Source organism: Simochromis diagramma, unplaced genomic scaffold (genome assembly GCF_900408965.1).
Source record: "Simochromis diagramma unplaced genomic scaffold, fSimDia1.1 OVJJ01000646.1, whole genome shotgun sequence".
Taxonomy (NCBI): domain Eukaryota; kingdom Metazoa; phylum Chordata; class Actinopteri; order Cichliformes; family Cichlidae; genus Simochromis; species Simochromis diagramma.
This window is the reverse complement of record NW_024387279.1, coordinates 6,182,628-6,199,326: the sequence shown is the minus strand read 5'-3', so window position 1 is coordinate 6,199,326 and position 16,699 is coordinate 6,182,628. Positions and strand designations below refer to the sequence as shown.

General features: G+C 40.8%; 2 protein-coding genes across 8 annotated transcripts in view; both read left to right on the top strand.

Moving 5' to 3' along the window:
- arhgap46a (Rho GTPase activating protein 46a) overlaps positions 1-3,439 on the top strand; it is a 30,124-nt gene extending 26,685 nt beyond the window's left edge. For all 5 annotated transcript variants that reach the window (XM_040002910.1, XM_040002909.1, XM_040002911.1 and 2 more), the window contains 3 exons: positions 583-674; positions 769-938; positions 1,782-3,439. In XM_040002910.1, coding sequence (XP_039858844.1) covers positions 583-674; positions 769-938; positions 1,782-1,976 — 457 coding nt within the window. In that variant the 3' untranslated portion in view covers positions 1,977-3,439. The remainder of the gene's footprint in view (positions 1-582; positions 675-768; positions 939-1,781) is intronic.
- Positions 3,440-5,449: 2,010 nt separating this feature from the next.
- phf20a (PHD finger protein 20, a) lies at positions 5,450-16,642 on the top strand. 3 transcript variants are annotated; one of them, XM_040002914.1, is made up of 17 exons: positions 5,450-5,610; positions 7,645-7,751; positions 8,350-8,515; positions 8,791-8,875; positions 9,178-9,254; positions 9,364-9,952; positions 10,067-10,117; positions 10,225-10,494; positions 10,736-10,930; positions 11,038-11,133; positions 11,765-11,920; positions 12,303-12,484; positions 12,587-12,686; positions 14,011-14,206; positions 14,311-14,752; positions 15,030-15,210; positions 15,336-16,642. In XM_040002914.1, exons 2-17 carry the CDS (start codon positions 7,669-7,671, stop codon positions 15,476-15,478), a joined length of 3,012 nt encoding a protein of 1,003 aa, XP_039858848.1. In that variant the 5' UTR covers positions 5,450-5,610; positions 7,645-7,668; the 3' UTR covers positions 15,479-16,642. The 3 variants fall into 3 exon arrangements, with proteins under 3 accessions (XP_039858848.1, XP_039858851.1, XP_039858850.1); XM_040002916.1 differs by lacking the exon at positions 5,450-5,610 and adding an exon at positions 5,617-6,725; XM_040002917.1 differs by lacking the exon at positions 11,765-11,920.
- Positions 16,643-16,699: the final 57 nt, after the last annotated feature.

Here is a 16,699-nt window from a genome sequence, read left to right as displayed (position 1 = left end):
AAGAGGATCTTTATGTACCAATGTGCACACTGTGTTGTATGTATAGTGCATCTAAACGTATGTGTGTGGTCTCCTTTAGCCACGTATTTCTCAGCGCTCTCTCCTTGAGCACAATACACAGAACAGACAGCAGAAAAAACACTCCCAGGACAAGCACTGTTTTGATTTGATACTTCATGATATGTGTTTACATTACAGCTTAAGCCTACAAGCACGTGGGAGCTTCACAGCCGAGTGTTTGTGTAGGGTTTTCTCCAGCAAAATACAATCCTGTAGCATCTTGACTTGTTTAGAAAACGTTTGCTTTTCACTAAACATACTTTACGCAGATCTCTCTCTGTGAAACATCTACATAGGGAAATTCCTGAGGAGGGTGTTGTTTGGTTATATTGCTTATTCTGTTTTTGTGTTGTTTCATGCAACTACAGCAAACAAAGCAAGAGTCACCAGGCCACATTTGAGGCCAACTGGGTGTGCGTGAGGAATGGGTTTTGCCACCAGGCATGAAGAATGTGCAGAGTAGAAGTATAGGTCCCTCTTGTGGCTGCTGGTTGTAACTGTAGGGTTGCTTTTTATCCACAGGGTTCCTGGAGATATTGATGAAGTAAATGCACTGAAGCTCCAAGTAGACCAGTGGAGGATTCCAGAGAACCTCTCTGACCCCAATGTTCCTGGTGAGCACTGATTTTTAAATTTAAAGTATTTGATTGTTTTCTTCTTGAACTTTTTTCTTTATTAAAATAAAATCTCTTGTCATGTCTCGTTCAGCCTCTCTGATGAAGCTATGGTATCGGGAGCTGGAAGAACCCCTCATCCCCATGAACTTCTACAAGCAGTGCGTCACTAACTGCGATGACCCAGTGGCGGCCATTGCCGTGGTGCAATCTCTGCCTGAGCTCAACCGGCTCGTTCTCTGCTACTTCATCCACTTCCTGCAGGTAACCAATAAGCTGACAGATTCATAATCTTGTCACGCAGGGTCCTTAGTCATGGTGTAGTAAGTCAACACCATTGTGATTATATATACACATGTTTTGTTCAAAACAAAAGATCAGTTAAAACTGAACTTTACACTAATAACAAAACTCAGGGGGAAACGTCACATAAACATTTAAGAGTGGTTACAGTTGTCTGTAAGTGAAAGCACCACTCATTCAAAAAGAGCTGCAATGCAGAAGTAAAAAAACAAAAACAATGATGAATCAAAAACTAGAATGAACACAAAGTATTGACTTAAAAGGTGTAGGATGACTTAACTGAGCCTTCTTACAGAGCACTTTGTCATGAGCAGACCTTTTTAATGTAGTCCACCAGATTAAAAAACAAGACAAAAGAATAAATTCTTGAACAGTGTTAATCATACCTAGTGTTTGTTTACCATCCTAATAGTAAACATTTTTATTATTTACAGTGAATTACACATTCTTAATCAAGTTTGCTTGTTCTTAATCATACATTTAAAAAAAAACAAACAAACCTCTTCCTCTTAGTTCAATGCTACACATTTACAAGTTGCTGAATCCTATCTCAGCTGTAGGGCGAGAGGCAGGGTACACCCTGAACAGGTCACCAGTCTATCACAGGGCTAAAACAGACTGTTGGTAAACTCTTAAAAATCTCATTGATTCATTTATAAAGTAATTATATAATAAAACTGTTGAGCATTTGACCTTTTTAAATAATTGAATATGACTCATGCATCAGTGACTGTAGGTTTAAGTTCAGACAGTTCACACACCTCCTGATTGCTTTTCCTCTCCTTCCTTCACTTTTATCTCCAGGTATTCGCTCAGCCATCCAATGTCGCAATTACCAAGATGGATGTGAACAACCTGGCCATGGTGATGGCTCCCAACTGCCTCCGATGCCAGTCCGACGACCCACGGATCATCTTCGAGAACACCCGCAAGGAGATGTCCTTCCTTAGAATGCTCATCGTTCACCTGGACACCAGTTTCATTGAAGGGGTGGTGTAGAGGTTGCAAAGCACAGAGAGTGCACCTCAGGGGCTGATCAGCCCTCAAACTTCTCCAGTTATACATTAGAAGCATGCAAAAATACTGTCTCTCTGTTCAGACCGCACTGGAAACTGTTGAGGTGAGATATTAAACTTCTTACAACACAAGGAGTGCGAAAACCGCTTTAGCTGGGACTTTGAGCCCTTGTGCTCTCCTGCTTTCTTACTGAAAGACGAAGACACCACCTTAGGATTCACTGATTTTGATACTAAAATCCACAGTGACTGCTTACAAGTGGTTCACTTTAATGACTGTATTTTCTAACCGCTGCATGTGAAGAGGTTTACCTTTATTTCTTATCTAATTGGTAGAACTATAGTTACATGGGACAATTGGGCTGTGCAAAGTACAAAATTAGTTTCAGAAATTCCTTACTTGCACAAACAAAACATAAGGCAGCAGTGTTAACGCTCTGCCTTTTTTTCTTTTTTCTCCTTTCCCCACCCCTCTGGTTGATTTCATTCAAGCGTGTGTGATTGTCAGCGTGTGAACAAAAGGCACAGCCTTCTATTATGTACAGAAAATTGAACATATGAAATGTAAAAGAGATCTTGTAATGGTGTCTTGTTAATAAGCTTGCCTGTGCTGTTTTGAGTAGTCGTACTGATAGCCGGTCTCCTCGTATTTAATTTTACGAGGCATATAAAGCCACTCCACCGCAATTATTCTGATAGACTACAGAGGCTTCATTTCAAAGCACAAACTAGAGGGATGTGCAGAAAGCTCTTGATAATGGATGGTGGCAATTTTCTAAGCAAATAAACATGGAACTACTTTGATTTTTCCAAATTCAAACGATTGCCTAAGCCAGGCGGGAGTGTTAATTCTAATTACAGCTCACGCTGTAACAACGTGGGAGGCTGGTTATTCAACTGATAATACACTCTCTATTATCTGTAAGATAAATTTCAATTGGAATCAAGTTCTCTTGTGTTTGTGGTCCGTATGTTATGCTTTTTTTTTGGCTCAGGTCTTACTATAAAACGGGTGTTCGATGTGAGAACTGTACATGGCCTCTCTCTTTCCCTCTCTCACAGACTGAAAATTTGATTAACCTAACACAAGCCTCCTTCGCTGAATATTGATTTAACTGTCAAGTGCTATGAGAATGTCAACTGAGCTTTTTTGTGCCCCTCTTTAAGGCTTTGTCGATGTAAATATTTTACATGTAAAATAGTAGTAACTTCCTGTAAGTGTATTCTAATGGTCTGGGTTATGGTTGAGCTTAACTGTTGCTGTAAAAGAGCAATAAAGAAACTTTTGTGTTGTAATTAACTGATCATTTTTCTGCTGTAACCGCTCATCTTACGAACATAGGAATGATTCAAACCACTTTCCTTGTACATGCGTGTATGTGTGTTGGCATACTTTCTCATCGTAATAAGGAATGATTGCCATGAATAAAGATTTGTTCAAAATTACTGTTGGATTCCCTAGTGTGTGCAATTTATTTGTATTTTGATTTTTTTTTTTTGGTTTGGGGCAGTTTGCCTTTATTCTGGTAATAATAGTTTGGAAAAAAGCGTGGAAGAACACCAAGTAACAAAGTCCTCTGATACCTCTGTGCAGTGGCTTAAAACTGTACAGTTCAGCCTGTATTAAAGGGTTTCTTGAGAGGTTATGTTAAATCACTAATTTTCAATCCAATCCTTTACCTGACCATTTTCAAAGGAATGTTTTTGTTGTTTGTTAACAATGTCCCATGAATCATTCACAGGGGTCACGACTCTGTGATAGGCCCCAAGCCAGATATTTTCTTGGGCCGTTATCACCATGTGGGTGGCTGTGGCTCAGGAGGTAGAGCAGGTCATCTGCTAATCAGGAAGTTGTTGGTTTGATCACTAGGTGCTCCAGTTTGAGTACCCAAGTGTCCTTGGGCAAAATACGAAAGCAGAGTGCTTTCATTGGAGTGTGAAAGTTGCACAGAAAGCACTTAAATGTTAATGTGTGCACTGAGTCCTCAAGCACAGTAATTCATGAATGGACTAAGCTTTTCAACTAGGCTACCACAAGCTAAAAACAGTAACACAAAAACAGCTGTAACGCTCACAAGAATGGAACAAATGAACCACAGGTCCTCGGACTGCATGGACGGGTCACCAAACCAAACCTTCACACTTATTTATAGAATTCTTCATTCAACAATTTGCAATAGACCAACTTCTGCATATCACACACACACGAGAGTGTGAGTGGATGTTTTCATGTAAGTGGAAACAAATATATCAGTCCTGTTAATCCTTTTTATTCTAAACATAATTTTAATACATAGATAATTTTTAGGACCTTAGCTAAAAGAGTTCAGTCTGTGCTGAAGAATCATGGTGATCATGCCAAATATTGATAAGCCCATTTACATACTCAGTTTTTGCCTTATATACAGATTTTCTGTTTGTTTCTTCATTTCAATAAATTACTGCACCTATTTTTATTTTCTAATTGTTTTTCTTTCGTATAGACTAACATTTTATAATAAAATATTTTCTAATATTAAAATATAAAATGTTGAGCTTTTTTTTTTTATTTGATTTAAGGGATTAAACAATTTTTAACTACTAAAGTATACATTGATACATCAGTTCAATGTAATTATATTGTTGCAGTTTAAAATGTTAATGGATCTAACTCTCAAAAGCAGAAGTAATACGCCTCGACCTTTCGCAATCAGCCAGTGTGTCTTGCAGTGTGTTACACAATCACACCCAGAGAATGAGAATCCATTTTTCCTGTTTGTCCTTAGACTCACAAGGGAAAGAGTTAACAATCAGATATACCGGATTCCCTCCCCCCCGACACACACACATACACACACAAACACACACTTCTCCACAGTTGTCATTGCCTTCACTGTACATGTTCAAATATTTGTCATTTTTATGTTCATCACTACACAAACTTCACTCTGCTTCATCGGTCATTCTTGTACAAAGCTGCCAGAGCAGCATAAACATTAAAGCCAGATAACAGGAGCTCTGGGCTTTGCCTTTGGGACTCGAGCAAGTAAAAGAAAAGAGATCCAGGCGAACATACACCGGGGAGACACTCGTGTCCCCTGGGCATAGTCAGGGACTGAAAGCATCACTATTCTAAGATCAAACCAACAACTTATTTAGGAAACATTAAATACAATTTAACATTATACAAGGAACAGCTGTACTAAAAAGCCATTGAAATTCTGATTTTTTGTGCTTGTATTTAGACTTTATTACGGATTTATACCGCATGTGACTTACATTTCTGATTTCATTTACTGCTTTTACATTTTTGTACATATTCATAGTTATTACAGTTTATAATAGATAAAGTTTGGCAAATTGCAGGTTATTAAATATTTAATGAATATTTATCTATACATACGCAATGAAACAGACTGTATTAGATGAGACGTCCTATTGATATTCACAAGGGATTTGGTCCGTTTAATGCGCATGCGCATCGCAGAAGCACACTGCCCGCGCCGGTGGTGAATGCAACGGGGAGAAATTTAACTGCGTGGTCTTGAGCTGACAGGCGGAGCCGGCGGTTCCTGTGCTTTTAAGCAGTTACACAGCAGATTATACATCGAACCGGACAAATAGAGACTGGTAAACAGGTAAGAAGCTTGAATATCCTCACTTTGCATTCGACAGATTTAAATTCCCAGTAATATCGTGACCGAGGCCCGGTTGGTGGGTGCATCAACAGCGGTATGGTGCCGCATGTCGGCTTTTTGAGTTCAAAACAAACGTGACGAAGTAGGTAATAAAATGTTATACGAGTACTTATCGGTTTTGTATTTGATATATAGCAGGTGTGCTTTCAGGTCCTACGGTCTTTGTTACTCTGTGCTTTGAAATGTCTGTGGCTGTTTAGTTGGAGAAGTTTATACTCGGCATTTCCACGCCGCGCGCACACACAGCCAGAAAAGTATGAAAAAGTAGGCCTTCTGCGAGGCCGCGAACGGCTCTGTGAACGACAGCTGCTCGCCCAATCAAATGTAAGCGTCCCGCCTCCACAGCGCTTGTTCTACGAGTGTTATTTGTCAAAGGGTCTGACGTAGGTGTCAGTTACTTTCGCGCTCCGCCCTCCGGTTATAAAACACTGGACAATAACGCGTCTATAGTGGTAGAAGTGGTCAACAAAAGGAAATCTCGGAAATGTCGAGTCCTGTTAGTGTTTTTTCTCTTCAGCTTTCCCCCCTTTTATTAAATTAGATAGAAAATAGCGGTTGAACGCTGTTAAATTTATTGGGTGGGCCGGTGGTAAAATACTATATGGGGTTCCGTTTTCCTCCGCATATTACAATGCGAAATGTGCTACTCCACACATAGTCTTAGCGGATAATTTTGAGATTAAAGTTAATTTTTATCACCTGTTTCATGTGCCCTTATTGTGGCATCTTACGTCTCTTGTGCGTCTTCTGTGTCCGTGTCGCTGCCGTCTGTGTAGCTCTCTGCACGCCAATAAACACCCGGTTTGATCTTAAATCCAGTATTTTTGCCGAGCAGACTATTGCTCGCCTCTTAATGTAGCGGGAATACCCTACGTGCAACCATAATGGTCTTTACCATTGTCTCCCATTGTGTCTATACGTGAAATCGACTGACCAAAAAAAACACGTGGGCAGGGTAGTGTGAAGATATCCGGTTTGTAGGTTGCGCTGAAATCCGGAGTTACTCCCGACAGTCTCCGCTATGGTGAACCGATTAGGCTCCGTCGTGGACAAAAGTAAGACGCTGTGGTGCATGGTGTGAATTTTTAGTTGTTTAAATAAAAGGCACCGGCATGTCAGTCTGTCCTGTGTACGTACGCATGACAAAAGAAGCGATGTTATCGGGAGGATTTCGGTCTATTCCTCTGATCGACTCCAACGACCCTCATTATTTTTTATTTGTATTTTTGTTATAGCTGAAATAGCGATCATCAGTGTTACTCTTTATCTGACAGCGGCAGTTTAAGCAGAATGTGCTGTTAAATCAATCCCGTGTTAGCTCGGTGCAGAAATGTCTTCCTGCTGTAGTGGTGAATGCCTACAGTGAGCACATTATCTTTGTCATTCTTAAACCGTCTTTCGATGTGGTTGATAAGGATACACTGAAATCGCACTGTGATAAATTTGATTAAAACCGCTTAGGAGCCTGTGTGAGGACATTTGATTATTTTTATTTTTTAAAGACTCCTATTCTTTGAGGTAGTGTTTGCTGAACATCTGGTACTGGCTACATATTCACCACCATTTGAGGGGCATGGCTCACCTTAATATACCAGTATTTAATCTCTGCACACTGTGCCACACCATGTAACAACATTTGTAATCTGTAGCTTGTATAAGCCTACAGTGGTAGTATTTTTCCCTTGCTGGACAGGGTTATTGTTCTGCTGGCACAAAGGGGGTGTCTTAGATTGGTATTCAGGTTTAAAGAGTGATTTATTTTTCCAGTCACTTGGTGAAATATTTAGGAAAGACCTCAGGCACACACAGAGTTGACTGCATTATTATCTGTAAAGACCTTGACGGTCGTGTGTGAGTGCACATGTGTATTGTGTCCCTTGTTCGGCACAATTTATGTCTCTTAGTTGCAAAACAGAGGTCATATGAGTGCAGATTCTTTTAATGGTTAATGTGTGTGTGTGTGTGCGCATACAGGAAGGGTGCCTTGATGTGGGCAGTATGAGTAAGACGCCCCCTAACAGAAGAGGGATAACATTTGAGGTGGGAGCTCAGCTTGAGGCTAGAGACAGCCTCAAAAACTGGTGAGTCATGGCCTCACTCATTCCTCTCTCATCCATTTTACTGTTCACTTCCCTCTCACACCTAAGTTTCCATTCCTTGTTTATTTTCGGGCCTGTATTACAGTAACCGTAATGTTTGATGAGTGTCCTCAAGGTGTCCCTTAAGCTGTGAAAATCATGTAAAAACATGTTAAATTCTATTTAAAGGAATGATCCTTGTAAATGTGTGATAAGACTACATCATTAGAATACTGCCATTGCAAAGCTAAGTGGGAGGAGCCTTTTAAAATATGAATGTCTTTTATAATAGACCTGCACTCCTTCTGACACAGTTATGTATAAATGCAGTTGATATTGTATACAACAGTTTAGTACTAAAGGTATCATTTAAAAATGAAAACTAACTCCACTACAGTAATGTGTAAATGCCCAGCACACCATCCACTAAGTACAGCTGTGCCATGGTTCATTGTATTTTATGTGTTTACATTTTTAAGCTTGATTTCATTTCTAAAGCCACCCTCATTATATGTTTGAGATAAATGATAAGTGCTTAAATCACTAGACTTGTCATTCATTCAGCCTTTCTATAAACTAGCCATTGAACTTCTTCCTGTAGGTATGCTGCCAACATTGAGAAGATTGACTATGACGATGAAAAAGTGTTGATCCATTACCGGCAGTGGAGCCACCGTTACGACGAATGGTTTGACTGGACAAGTCCCTACCTGAGACCTGTAGAGAGAATTCAGCTGAGGCGGCAGGGCCTGAATGATGATGTACCTGTAAGCTAACAGTCATGCTTGCTTTGAAATGTGTAGCGTAGAGACATTCTGCCTTGTCTTCTTTACCCTTTGTTGCACAGTGTATTACTGCATTGAACTGGTCTTAGCGAAATGCGATTCTTGGGTTTTTGTATTTGCATAAGTTCAATGGTACTGCTGCTTTTACTTACAAGTAAAAGTGTCATTTTTAATAAAACTATAGGAAGCCTTTAACACCTCCACCTCCAATGCAATCTTTGAAATGGTGCCAACAGTGTCACATCTTTTCCCTCCAGGCCTTTCATGTGAATGACAAAGTGTTGGCCAGCTGGTCTGACTGCCGTTTCTATCCTGCTAAGGTCATTTCGGTTAATAAAGATGGTGAGTATCACATTAAGTTAATGGGCTTAAATGAGTTTCAGTCATGGATTTGTTACTAGTTTTTAAAGTTTTGCATTTTCATTGCAAAGTAGTGTTATATGGAGTATAGTCTGAGATCTTGTACGTTTGTTTTTGGTTTCAATATGAAATCTGTGATGTCGTCTAAGTACTTTCTCTTTTGTTGGGAATGCAAAAAAATATCTAAAATGCTATTTTTATCTGATTTCTGCATAGAGCGATTGCCTCACACACATCACATTTAAAATGATCAAATAGTTGTATGTTTTCTTCATTCTTTTCAGCATCCTACACTGTGAGGTTTTATGATGGTGTCATCCAGACAGTGAAAGGAATACATGTGAAGCCTTTTACCAGAGAGGTACCAACATGTTTTTTTTTTTTCTTACAAATGATACGATATACTGTCGTGGATTCGACTACAGTTTTTAGATCTTTGTTTCTGAGCTATTTCTTTGCCCTGCTCACAGAGAGGTGGAGGGAAGTCTCGGTCTTCTGAAAGGAACATGGTTAGGAGGGCCCCAAACCGCAGAGACAGAAGGTCTCAGGAGAACGGGGGACCCAAGAACAAGCGAGCCAGACGCAGCACTTCAGACCAGGAGGAAGACAGCAACACTGAGGATGAGGAGCATGAACAGGGAATGGTAAATGATAAAAACAAGAAAACAAATGGTGAGCTAGAGGCTGTGCCCACTGTCAATAAAGAAGAGGACATCCCTGAGAAAGCAGACCAAATCAAGCCCAGGGATGTCGAAAAAGGGACAGGATTCAGTAATGGCGTGAGAGTCGAGGAAGACGAGAAGGAAGGTGGCGAAACGTGTCGCATCAATGGAGATGTGAAAAAGGAAGAGGTGGAAATGGAACAGACTGGAGCAAAGCCATATACAGAGTCACTCAAGCCATACACAGAGTTGCCCACTCAGATGTCATCGCAAACAGAGCAGGTGTCTGTCACTATGACAACCACAGAATCCAGTGGCGATGTGGAGCAGAAACCAAATGTCCAATCAGAAAGTGTTCAGGCCGCAGTGGATGTGCCGCCTCCTCAGCCTGTGAAACGTAAGTGTTAACGCACTAAATGAAGTCATTTAGCAGAAATGCCATTGGCTCTCTAGTGTTTTGGAAAGCATGTGAGCGCACTTTGAAGAGTTCCTTTCATTTATCTTTTAACAGCGGTAAGGAAGCAGGGTTTCCACAACCCCAACAGATTCAGCAGAGAACCATGTGAGTACATTTTAACATTTTTGAGTCAAGCACTGCAATTTCTCACACTCTTTAAAAAAACAAGAAGAGCTTTATTTACACCTTGCACTTCTTTTGTTCTGTTTCAGTGTATCGAGTTATCAAAAACCAACCTCCTCCTGTCCTGTCCATCAATCTTGATCACAACCCGTTCAAGTGCAGTGCTCCTGGCTGCACAAAATCATTCCGTAAAGCCAAGCTGCTGCATTACCACATGAAATATTACCATGGCGAGGAACAGCCCCCAGAGGCAGACCGCAGCCCCACAAGGAGCGTCCAGACTAGGGCCTCTGAGAAACAGTCTAGTGCCACTGGTTTGGATGGCACAAAGAGAAGGCGCACCATTTCTGCATCCATGCGTAAGTTATTCTTCAGTTTGTCATTTGTTCCAGATAAAGTGACAGAGGAAGAGTTTTTAATAAATAAACTGGGTCACTGCGTCGCTTTTTCAATAGTAGAATCTGAAATGCTGAGTCACGGCTTGCTGTTATTTTAAATCACATACTTCAGAATTGAGGCCAAGTGATAAATATATGCACGTCCAGCATTGCTTTGAGATCAGGCACTTTGGCTCATAAATTCCTTGTGATTTTTCCTCAGAGTCTGTTGGAGTTGCCACGGCTCCGCGTGGAGAGCTGAAGGCTGCTGGCAGACGCACGTCAGCACCGCCTGCAGTCAACACTCAAGGCCATCAGCAGAGGGCACTGCTGAGGGAGAAAAGCAAAGAGAACCAGCTGGACAGGAATGGCTGTCAGCTGCAGGACAAAGACTCAGACAGGAGTTGCTTCGATATTGGTCAGTATGATGCAATGAAAATGTGCTCAGAACAATTCAGCTTGTATGAGTACCAACCTGTTAGCAGTGTTTGCTGTACTCTCATGCAGCTGAACTCTTGCCCCTAGGTTCAGTAAAAGATAAACTGAAAGAAAAGCCTAAACAGAAGGACTTCCTCCGCATTAAACTCAAGAAAAAGAAGAAGAAGAAGAAGGCCAAGTCTGGTAAGAAGCAGGTGCTTGGCATAAGGCTGCATCACATATCTGCTGCTCTGCATGCGCACTCACTGTGACATTGTGGGAATGGCTAGCCTGCAAAGCATCGTGCTCCATTCAGTCCTCTTGGTTTTTCTGGTTGAGTCTGTGTGTGTGTGGGAGAAGCGTGATATTTGTCGTCTGCCTCTGTCCCTCCATAATGTCAGTCAAAAAACTCCAACATCTTGTCTCTTAAATCTATTGGTCAGCTTGATTTATTTTATTTTTTTTAGATTGTTTTTAAAGTTCTTTTAGCTGGCAATACAGATGGAAAAAGCCAGATTTTATTGTGGCACTGATAATGACTGATCCGACATACAAGTCCTGCACTAGTGTTAATTCTGGGTAGCATTCACAGTGGTGTGTTTGGCATGCACACGAATGTATAGGCGGCGTTCCACTGACTAGTTATTTGACATTGTTCAGTCCTGAAATAAGGGCTGCATGTTTGCCCCCCGATTGTTCTTGAGTAATGTCATTTGTCCATAATGTATGTTTGTGCCACATTTTCTCACTTCCTGATGGGCACTTGTTTTTAGCATTATTAAAGCTGACATTTTTGTTCAACATGTGCTTCCCCCCCCCTTCCCTGTATTAACAGACTGCACAGGTAGTGAGGAGAATATTGGCATCTCAGTATTGGGTCTTCAGTCCAAATTGAATTTGCCACTCAAAACTCCCCCCTCACACAATCACAAGCCTGAGGCCTACCCCAGCAGGCCTGGATACAGCTACTCAGAGCAGATACATGTGGATGGTGGGTATTTCTGATAGTGTGCGTGTATTGAATATGTGTGGCTGTAGATGGGTCCCTCTCCCTACATTCTTCTGTTCCTTTCGGATTTAATCCATCATGCTGCAGATTTTGTTTAGCTTGACTCATCTTTGTACATTTGATACTCATGCATGCAACAAGTCAATATAGTTGCCACATTTTGAACCCATGGTTGATTGAATCCTTTGCTGTTGTTCGCTGCCACTGCTTGCTTCATCATTTAAGCTACAAATACTAAAAAACAACAGTGATTTAAGCGGAAGTTTTATTTCGACTTAACAGAATCACCCACAAACAAATTAAATCTTAAGGTTGTGTCGTTCACTTGAAAACCCAACCGTTCGTTTTATCCCTGTTACTGTAGACGAGGATAGTATCAGTGACTGGTCCACTGATAGCTGTGGGTGGAGTGAAGATGACTTTGATGTGGATTTGGACGTCACTACACCACCTCTGAGTGTGGACTCTGGTGCCTTAGACACCAGTGACCAAGAGATAGTGAGATGTATCTGTGAGGTGGAAGAAGAGAATGACTTCATGATTCAGGTGAGCTTGTTGTTGTTTTGTTTTTATTTTAAATCAGGCTTTATTATTTATTGCTTTTGAATCTAAGACTTTCACAATTGTTAAATATGTTTGTCTTGTTAGTGTGAAGATTGTTTGTGCTGGCAGCATGGCACCTGTATGGGATTGTTGGAAGAAAATGTTCCAGACCGTTACACTTGCTACATCTGCCGAGACCCACCAGGTAAGGGGGAAAAAATTTATTTGTTTATTTTTTTAAAAGCAGACCTAGGATTATACTTTCCAGTGAGCACGAGGAACTGTGCAGATGTTCGCGCACAATTGTCAGCACAGAATTTACATTAGTTTAACAACTATGCATGTGCCCCGGGTGACAGACCTCAAAGAAATATAATAAGAAGGACACTGGATCTCCAGCTGCACAATAGAGTATGGTCAAAGCCTAAGACTGCATCATTTCCATCATAAAGCTTGCTTTGCTAATCTGGTAGAAATAACCATTTGCTTCTGCTGTAGTTTTTACTTCTCTCTCTCTCTATTTTGCACAGTTGAGGAGCGTATCAGGTCATTTCACTGCGTGTTATACTTGTATAACTATGTACGTGACAAATAAAAGGATCTTGAATCTTGAAAAAGTGTAACCGGCCATCTAGTGGACAATAAGAAAATGACAATGTCCAAGGAACATTGGACAATACGAAAAATTATATTTTTAAAGTTGTTCCAAGTTCTAACATTGTGTCCCTGTGGCTCTTGTTGGATGCTAAATTGTTTAGCCAATAATCAGTAATCATTTTTATGTCATATGACTCATTTTTGTTACCCTAATTCTCATCCTCTTCCTCCTCCTTCTCCTGGTTTGAAGATGCTATCATTTCACTGTGATTCTAAATGCTTACTGGACTGCACATGATATCATTGTGTAACTTTAAATTGAGATTAGAATGTTTAGTCCTAATAACCATAGTCATGACTTTTGACATACAATATTAGCATTTTAAAAGGAATTCTGCTTCATATTATTACCTTGTTTTTTTAAGACAGAAGTTTTACACTTAGGTGTGTCGCTGTATGGCACAGTACACTTTGCTTATATAGAGTCATAAGTTCCTGGTCTTCAAAACACAGCTAAATTACAGAAACTATGAACATTGCTGGCTATTGTTTTTAGTTGGTTATTAGTGGGAACTAAACAATGTAGTCTTTTGGGGTGTTTGACTGTGTCCACGGTACAGAGCTGCATGACTGTACAGTCCTGACTTTAGCTAAAAAGAAAATGCGTGAAGAGTGTTAACATTGCCAAGGTGGAGGAGTAAATGATGGAAGCTGATAAAAATGCTGCTAAGCTAAGACTTTAGCACACATCTGTTTAGTTGACTTGGTTTGCTCACGTTTGTGTGTTCTGTTCTTCAATCTGCCATTTATTCCCAACCAACTAGAAAAGGAGTCAGACACAGTTTAGCTTGTACAGAGAATATTGGTGGCCTAACAGTCAAAGCATATTTTTGCCGTTACAAACAGTTAATTTTTAATTGTCTCAATTTCAGGTCAGAGGCAGAGTCTACGTTACTGGTATGATCGAGAGTGGTTGACCAATGGTCACATGTATGGACTCTCGTTCCTGGAAGAAAACTACTCTCACCAAAATGCCAAGAAGATCACCACCACCCACCAGCTGCTGGGAGATGTGCACCATGTAGTGGAGATCCTCAATGGTCTTCAGCTTAAGATGAGCGTCTTACAGTGAGTACAATTATTCCCAAGACAGGATATTTCTGACCAATGCACTTCAGCTATTATTAATGATTAATCAATCACACATTGGATTTTTTTCCCTGTACTTTCAGGAACAACTCTCACCCTGACCTGCAGCTATGGCGACAGCCCTGGAAGCATTTGGAGAGGTCAAGGATTGGTTCAGATTCGTGCCGGAGCAGCAATGCAATTCCATCTCCTGTGACTCCTGATGAGGACATGAACCGAGGAGAGATCTTAATGTCCAACGCTCTGGAGAAGCTTAGCCGGGCTGCTACAGCTGCCACCGCCTCTTCGTCCTGCTCCTCTTCCCCCTTTCCTTCCTTCCAAGACTCTTACATTACCAGTGAACACTGCTACCAGAAACCACGGGCATATTATCCAGCAGTGGAGCAGCGGCTGGTGGTGGAGACCCGACAGGGCTCTGAGCTGGAGGACAGCATGAGGAGCACAGAGGAGCTGCTGGAAAGGGAGCAACGCTACGGAAGCCTGCTTGAGACAGACAAGCCCAAATCAACAGGCATCAGCAACAAGGTGGGGATTTGTTATGTAATTAAACTGAGAAAAGCTGCTCTTCTGAGGGGATATATAAAAATATACTTTTGTCAGCATTTCTCAGAATAACTCACCTCATGTGAGCATTAGATCTTAACTGCACAGGTCCCTTTTGGTTTATTATATAATTTAAAATGACTCTATCATAAACTTTGTTTTTCCTCAAAGTGAATACATTTACAAATAAGTCCTTGTACAACTCTCATGTGGATTGTAAGTAAATCCTCCCATTTTTTTTTCCCTTAAAAATGTTCAGGCTTCATTGGGTGGCTCATGGTCACAGACTGAGAACAGGGACGAGGGTGTCAAGGACTCCGGAGAAGCTTCAGATAACAGCAGGCAGCATCAGCAGTGGCGGATCAACCTGCTGGATCACATAGATGCTGTCCAGGACGAGGTCTCTCACAGGATGGACTTCATTGAGAGGGAGCTAGATGGTAAGCCCTTTGACTTTAATAGCTTCTGTCCAACTAGGTCATTTAACTCACCAAACTGATTTAAAAATATGACTGATAAAATTTCACAAAGGTTCTCTGAAACAAACTCTACTTCTTGTCATCAGTGCTGGAGAGCTGGCTGGACTACACCGGGGAACTGGAGCCTCCTGAACCTCTGGCTCGTCTGCCTCAGCTCAAACACCGCATGAAACGGTTGCTGACACAGCTAAGCAAGGTGCAGCAGATCGCCCTGTACAGCTCCACATGAGGGCGTCAGAGAAGAGCAGCAGGTTCAGACGCCACACAGCCTGCAGAAGAGATGCAGTGGCTGAAGCTCACTGGTCACAGGCTGCAAAGATGACAGTATTCATGCAGGTCCAAGACTTTGTTGGTTCAGCACATTTGCTCTGATCTGACCTCTGCTGCTGTTTCTCCTTTTTTAAAAGGGTCCGTGTGGTGGAATCCAATGCCGTGCTCAGCTTGTGTCATATATGAATATTTATATGAACATGTATGAAAAGTGAGCATCTTAAATCAGGATAAAACACAAGAAGTAACCTCGTAAATGCAGGAGAAAATCCTTTAGGACCAGACTACACTTCTGTGGTTTCCATGCAACTCTAAACCTTATGAATGCCTTTTGTCTGAGCTACTGCTTGAGGTTGTCCCGTCTCTCCCAGTACGCAGTGCTTTACATGCAGAAGAAGCTTTATAAGCAAATTGCAGTTCCTGAACCTACACTCTTTGCAGCAGATTTCTGAACACATTTTCATTTTTTTTTTTTTTTTTTTAATGGTTTTGTTTTGCATAACCTTGTCTCCCAGAGTTCAGTTGTGGTCATCTATCATGCCATAATGTGTCAAATTCTTTTGGTAAATGTGGACAGATAGAAACTTGAAGACATCTAGTATGTAATGATGCTGTATAAGCGGTCCCTACAAAAAAATCTATTTTTTTTTTTTGACCTCCTCTAGGGTTTGTTTTCCACTACACTGTGAAGTTATTTTTGTTGGGTATCAAAGGCATCTTATTTTAGCTTTACTGGCAAAAGGAAAAGTTTTGTCTAAAAGCTGTCTGCTTGTCCGTTCACCCATTTTATCAGTTTGCGTTCCTACTTTAAATTACTCCTTGGATTGTCGTTGCTATAGCACTTGACCTATGATTCACTGAAAATTGTAATGTGGACTTGTCTCTTCTTAACCTATCATCTTGTGTCAGTGACATATTACTCAGAAAACCTGTAAATGTGTTCTTTTTCCTGTATTCTGTTTATTTACGGTAAATTGTTTGTTTGTAAATATGTCATTCTTCTTTAATGAGCATATTGTATGCTACTGTACTGTGTGTCTGGTTTAGAAGCAGGGGAAATGTCCAGAACAATGCAAACAGATTTCCTGGTACATAAATAAAATATCCTTGATATTAATCGCGATGAACATGTTCTGTATGTTTTCTCATAAAAACAGAGTAATCCTCTTCTGTCTGCGTT

Excerpts from the sequence above, each read along its gene's own strand:
- phf20a (XM_040002914.1), top strand. The coding sequence starts at position 7,669 with ATGAGTAAGACGCCCCCTAACAGAAGAGGGATAACATTTGAGGTGGGA. Across the intron at positions 14,753-15,029 it reads CAACAGGCATCAGCAACAAG|GCTTCATTGGGTGGCTCATG; the intron begins GTGGGGATTTGT and ends AAAAATGTTCAG. Across the intron at positions 15,211-15,335 it reads CATTGAGAGGGAGCTAGATG|TGCTGGAGAGCTGGCTGGAC; the intron begins GTAAGCCCTTTG and ends TCTTGTCATCAG.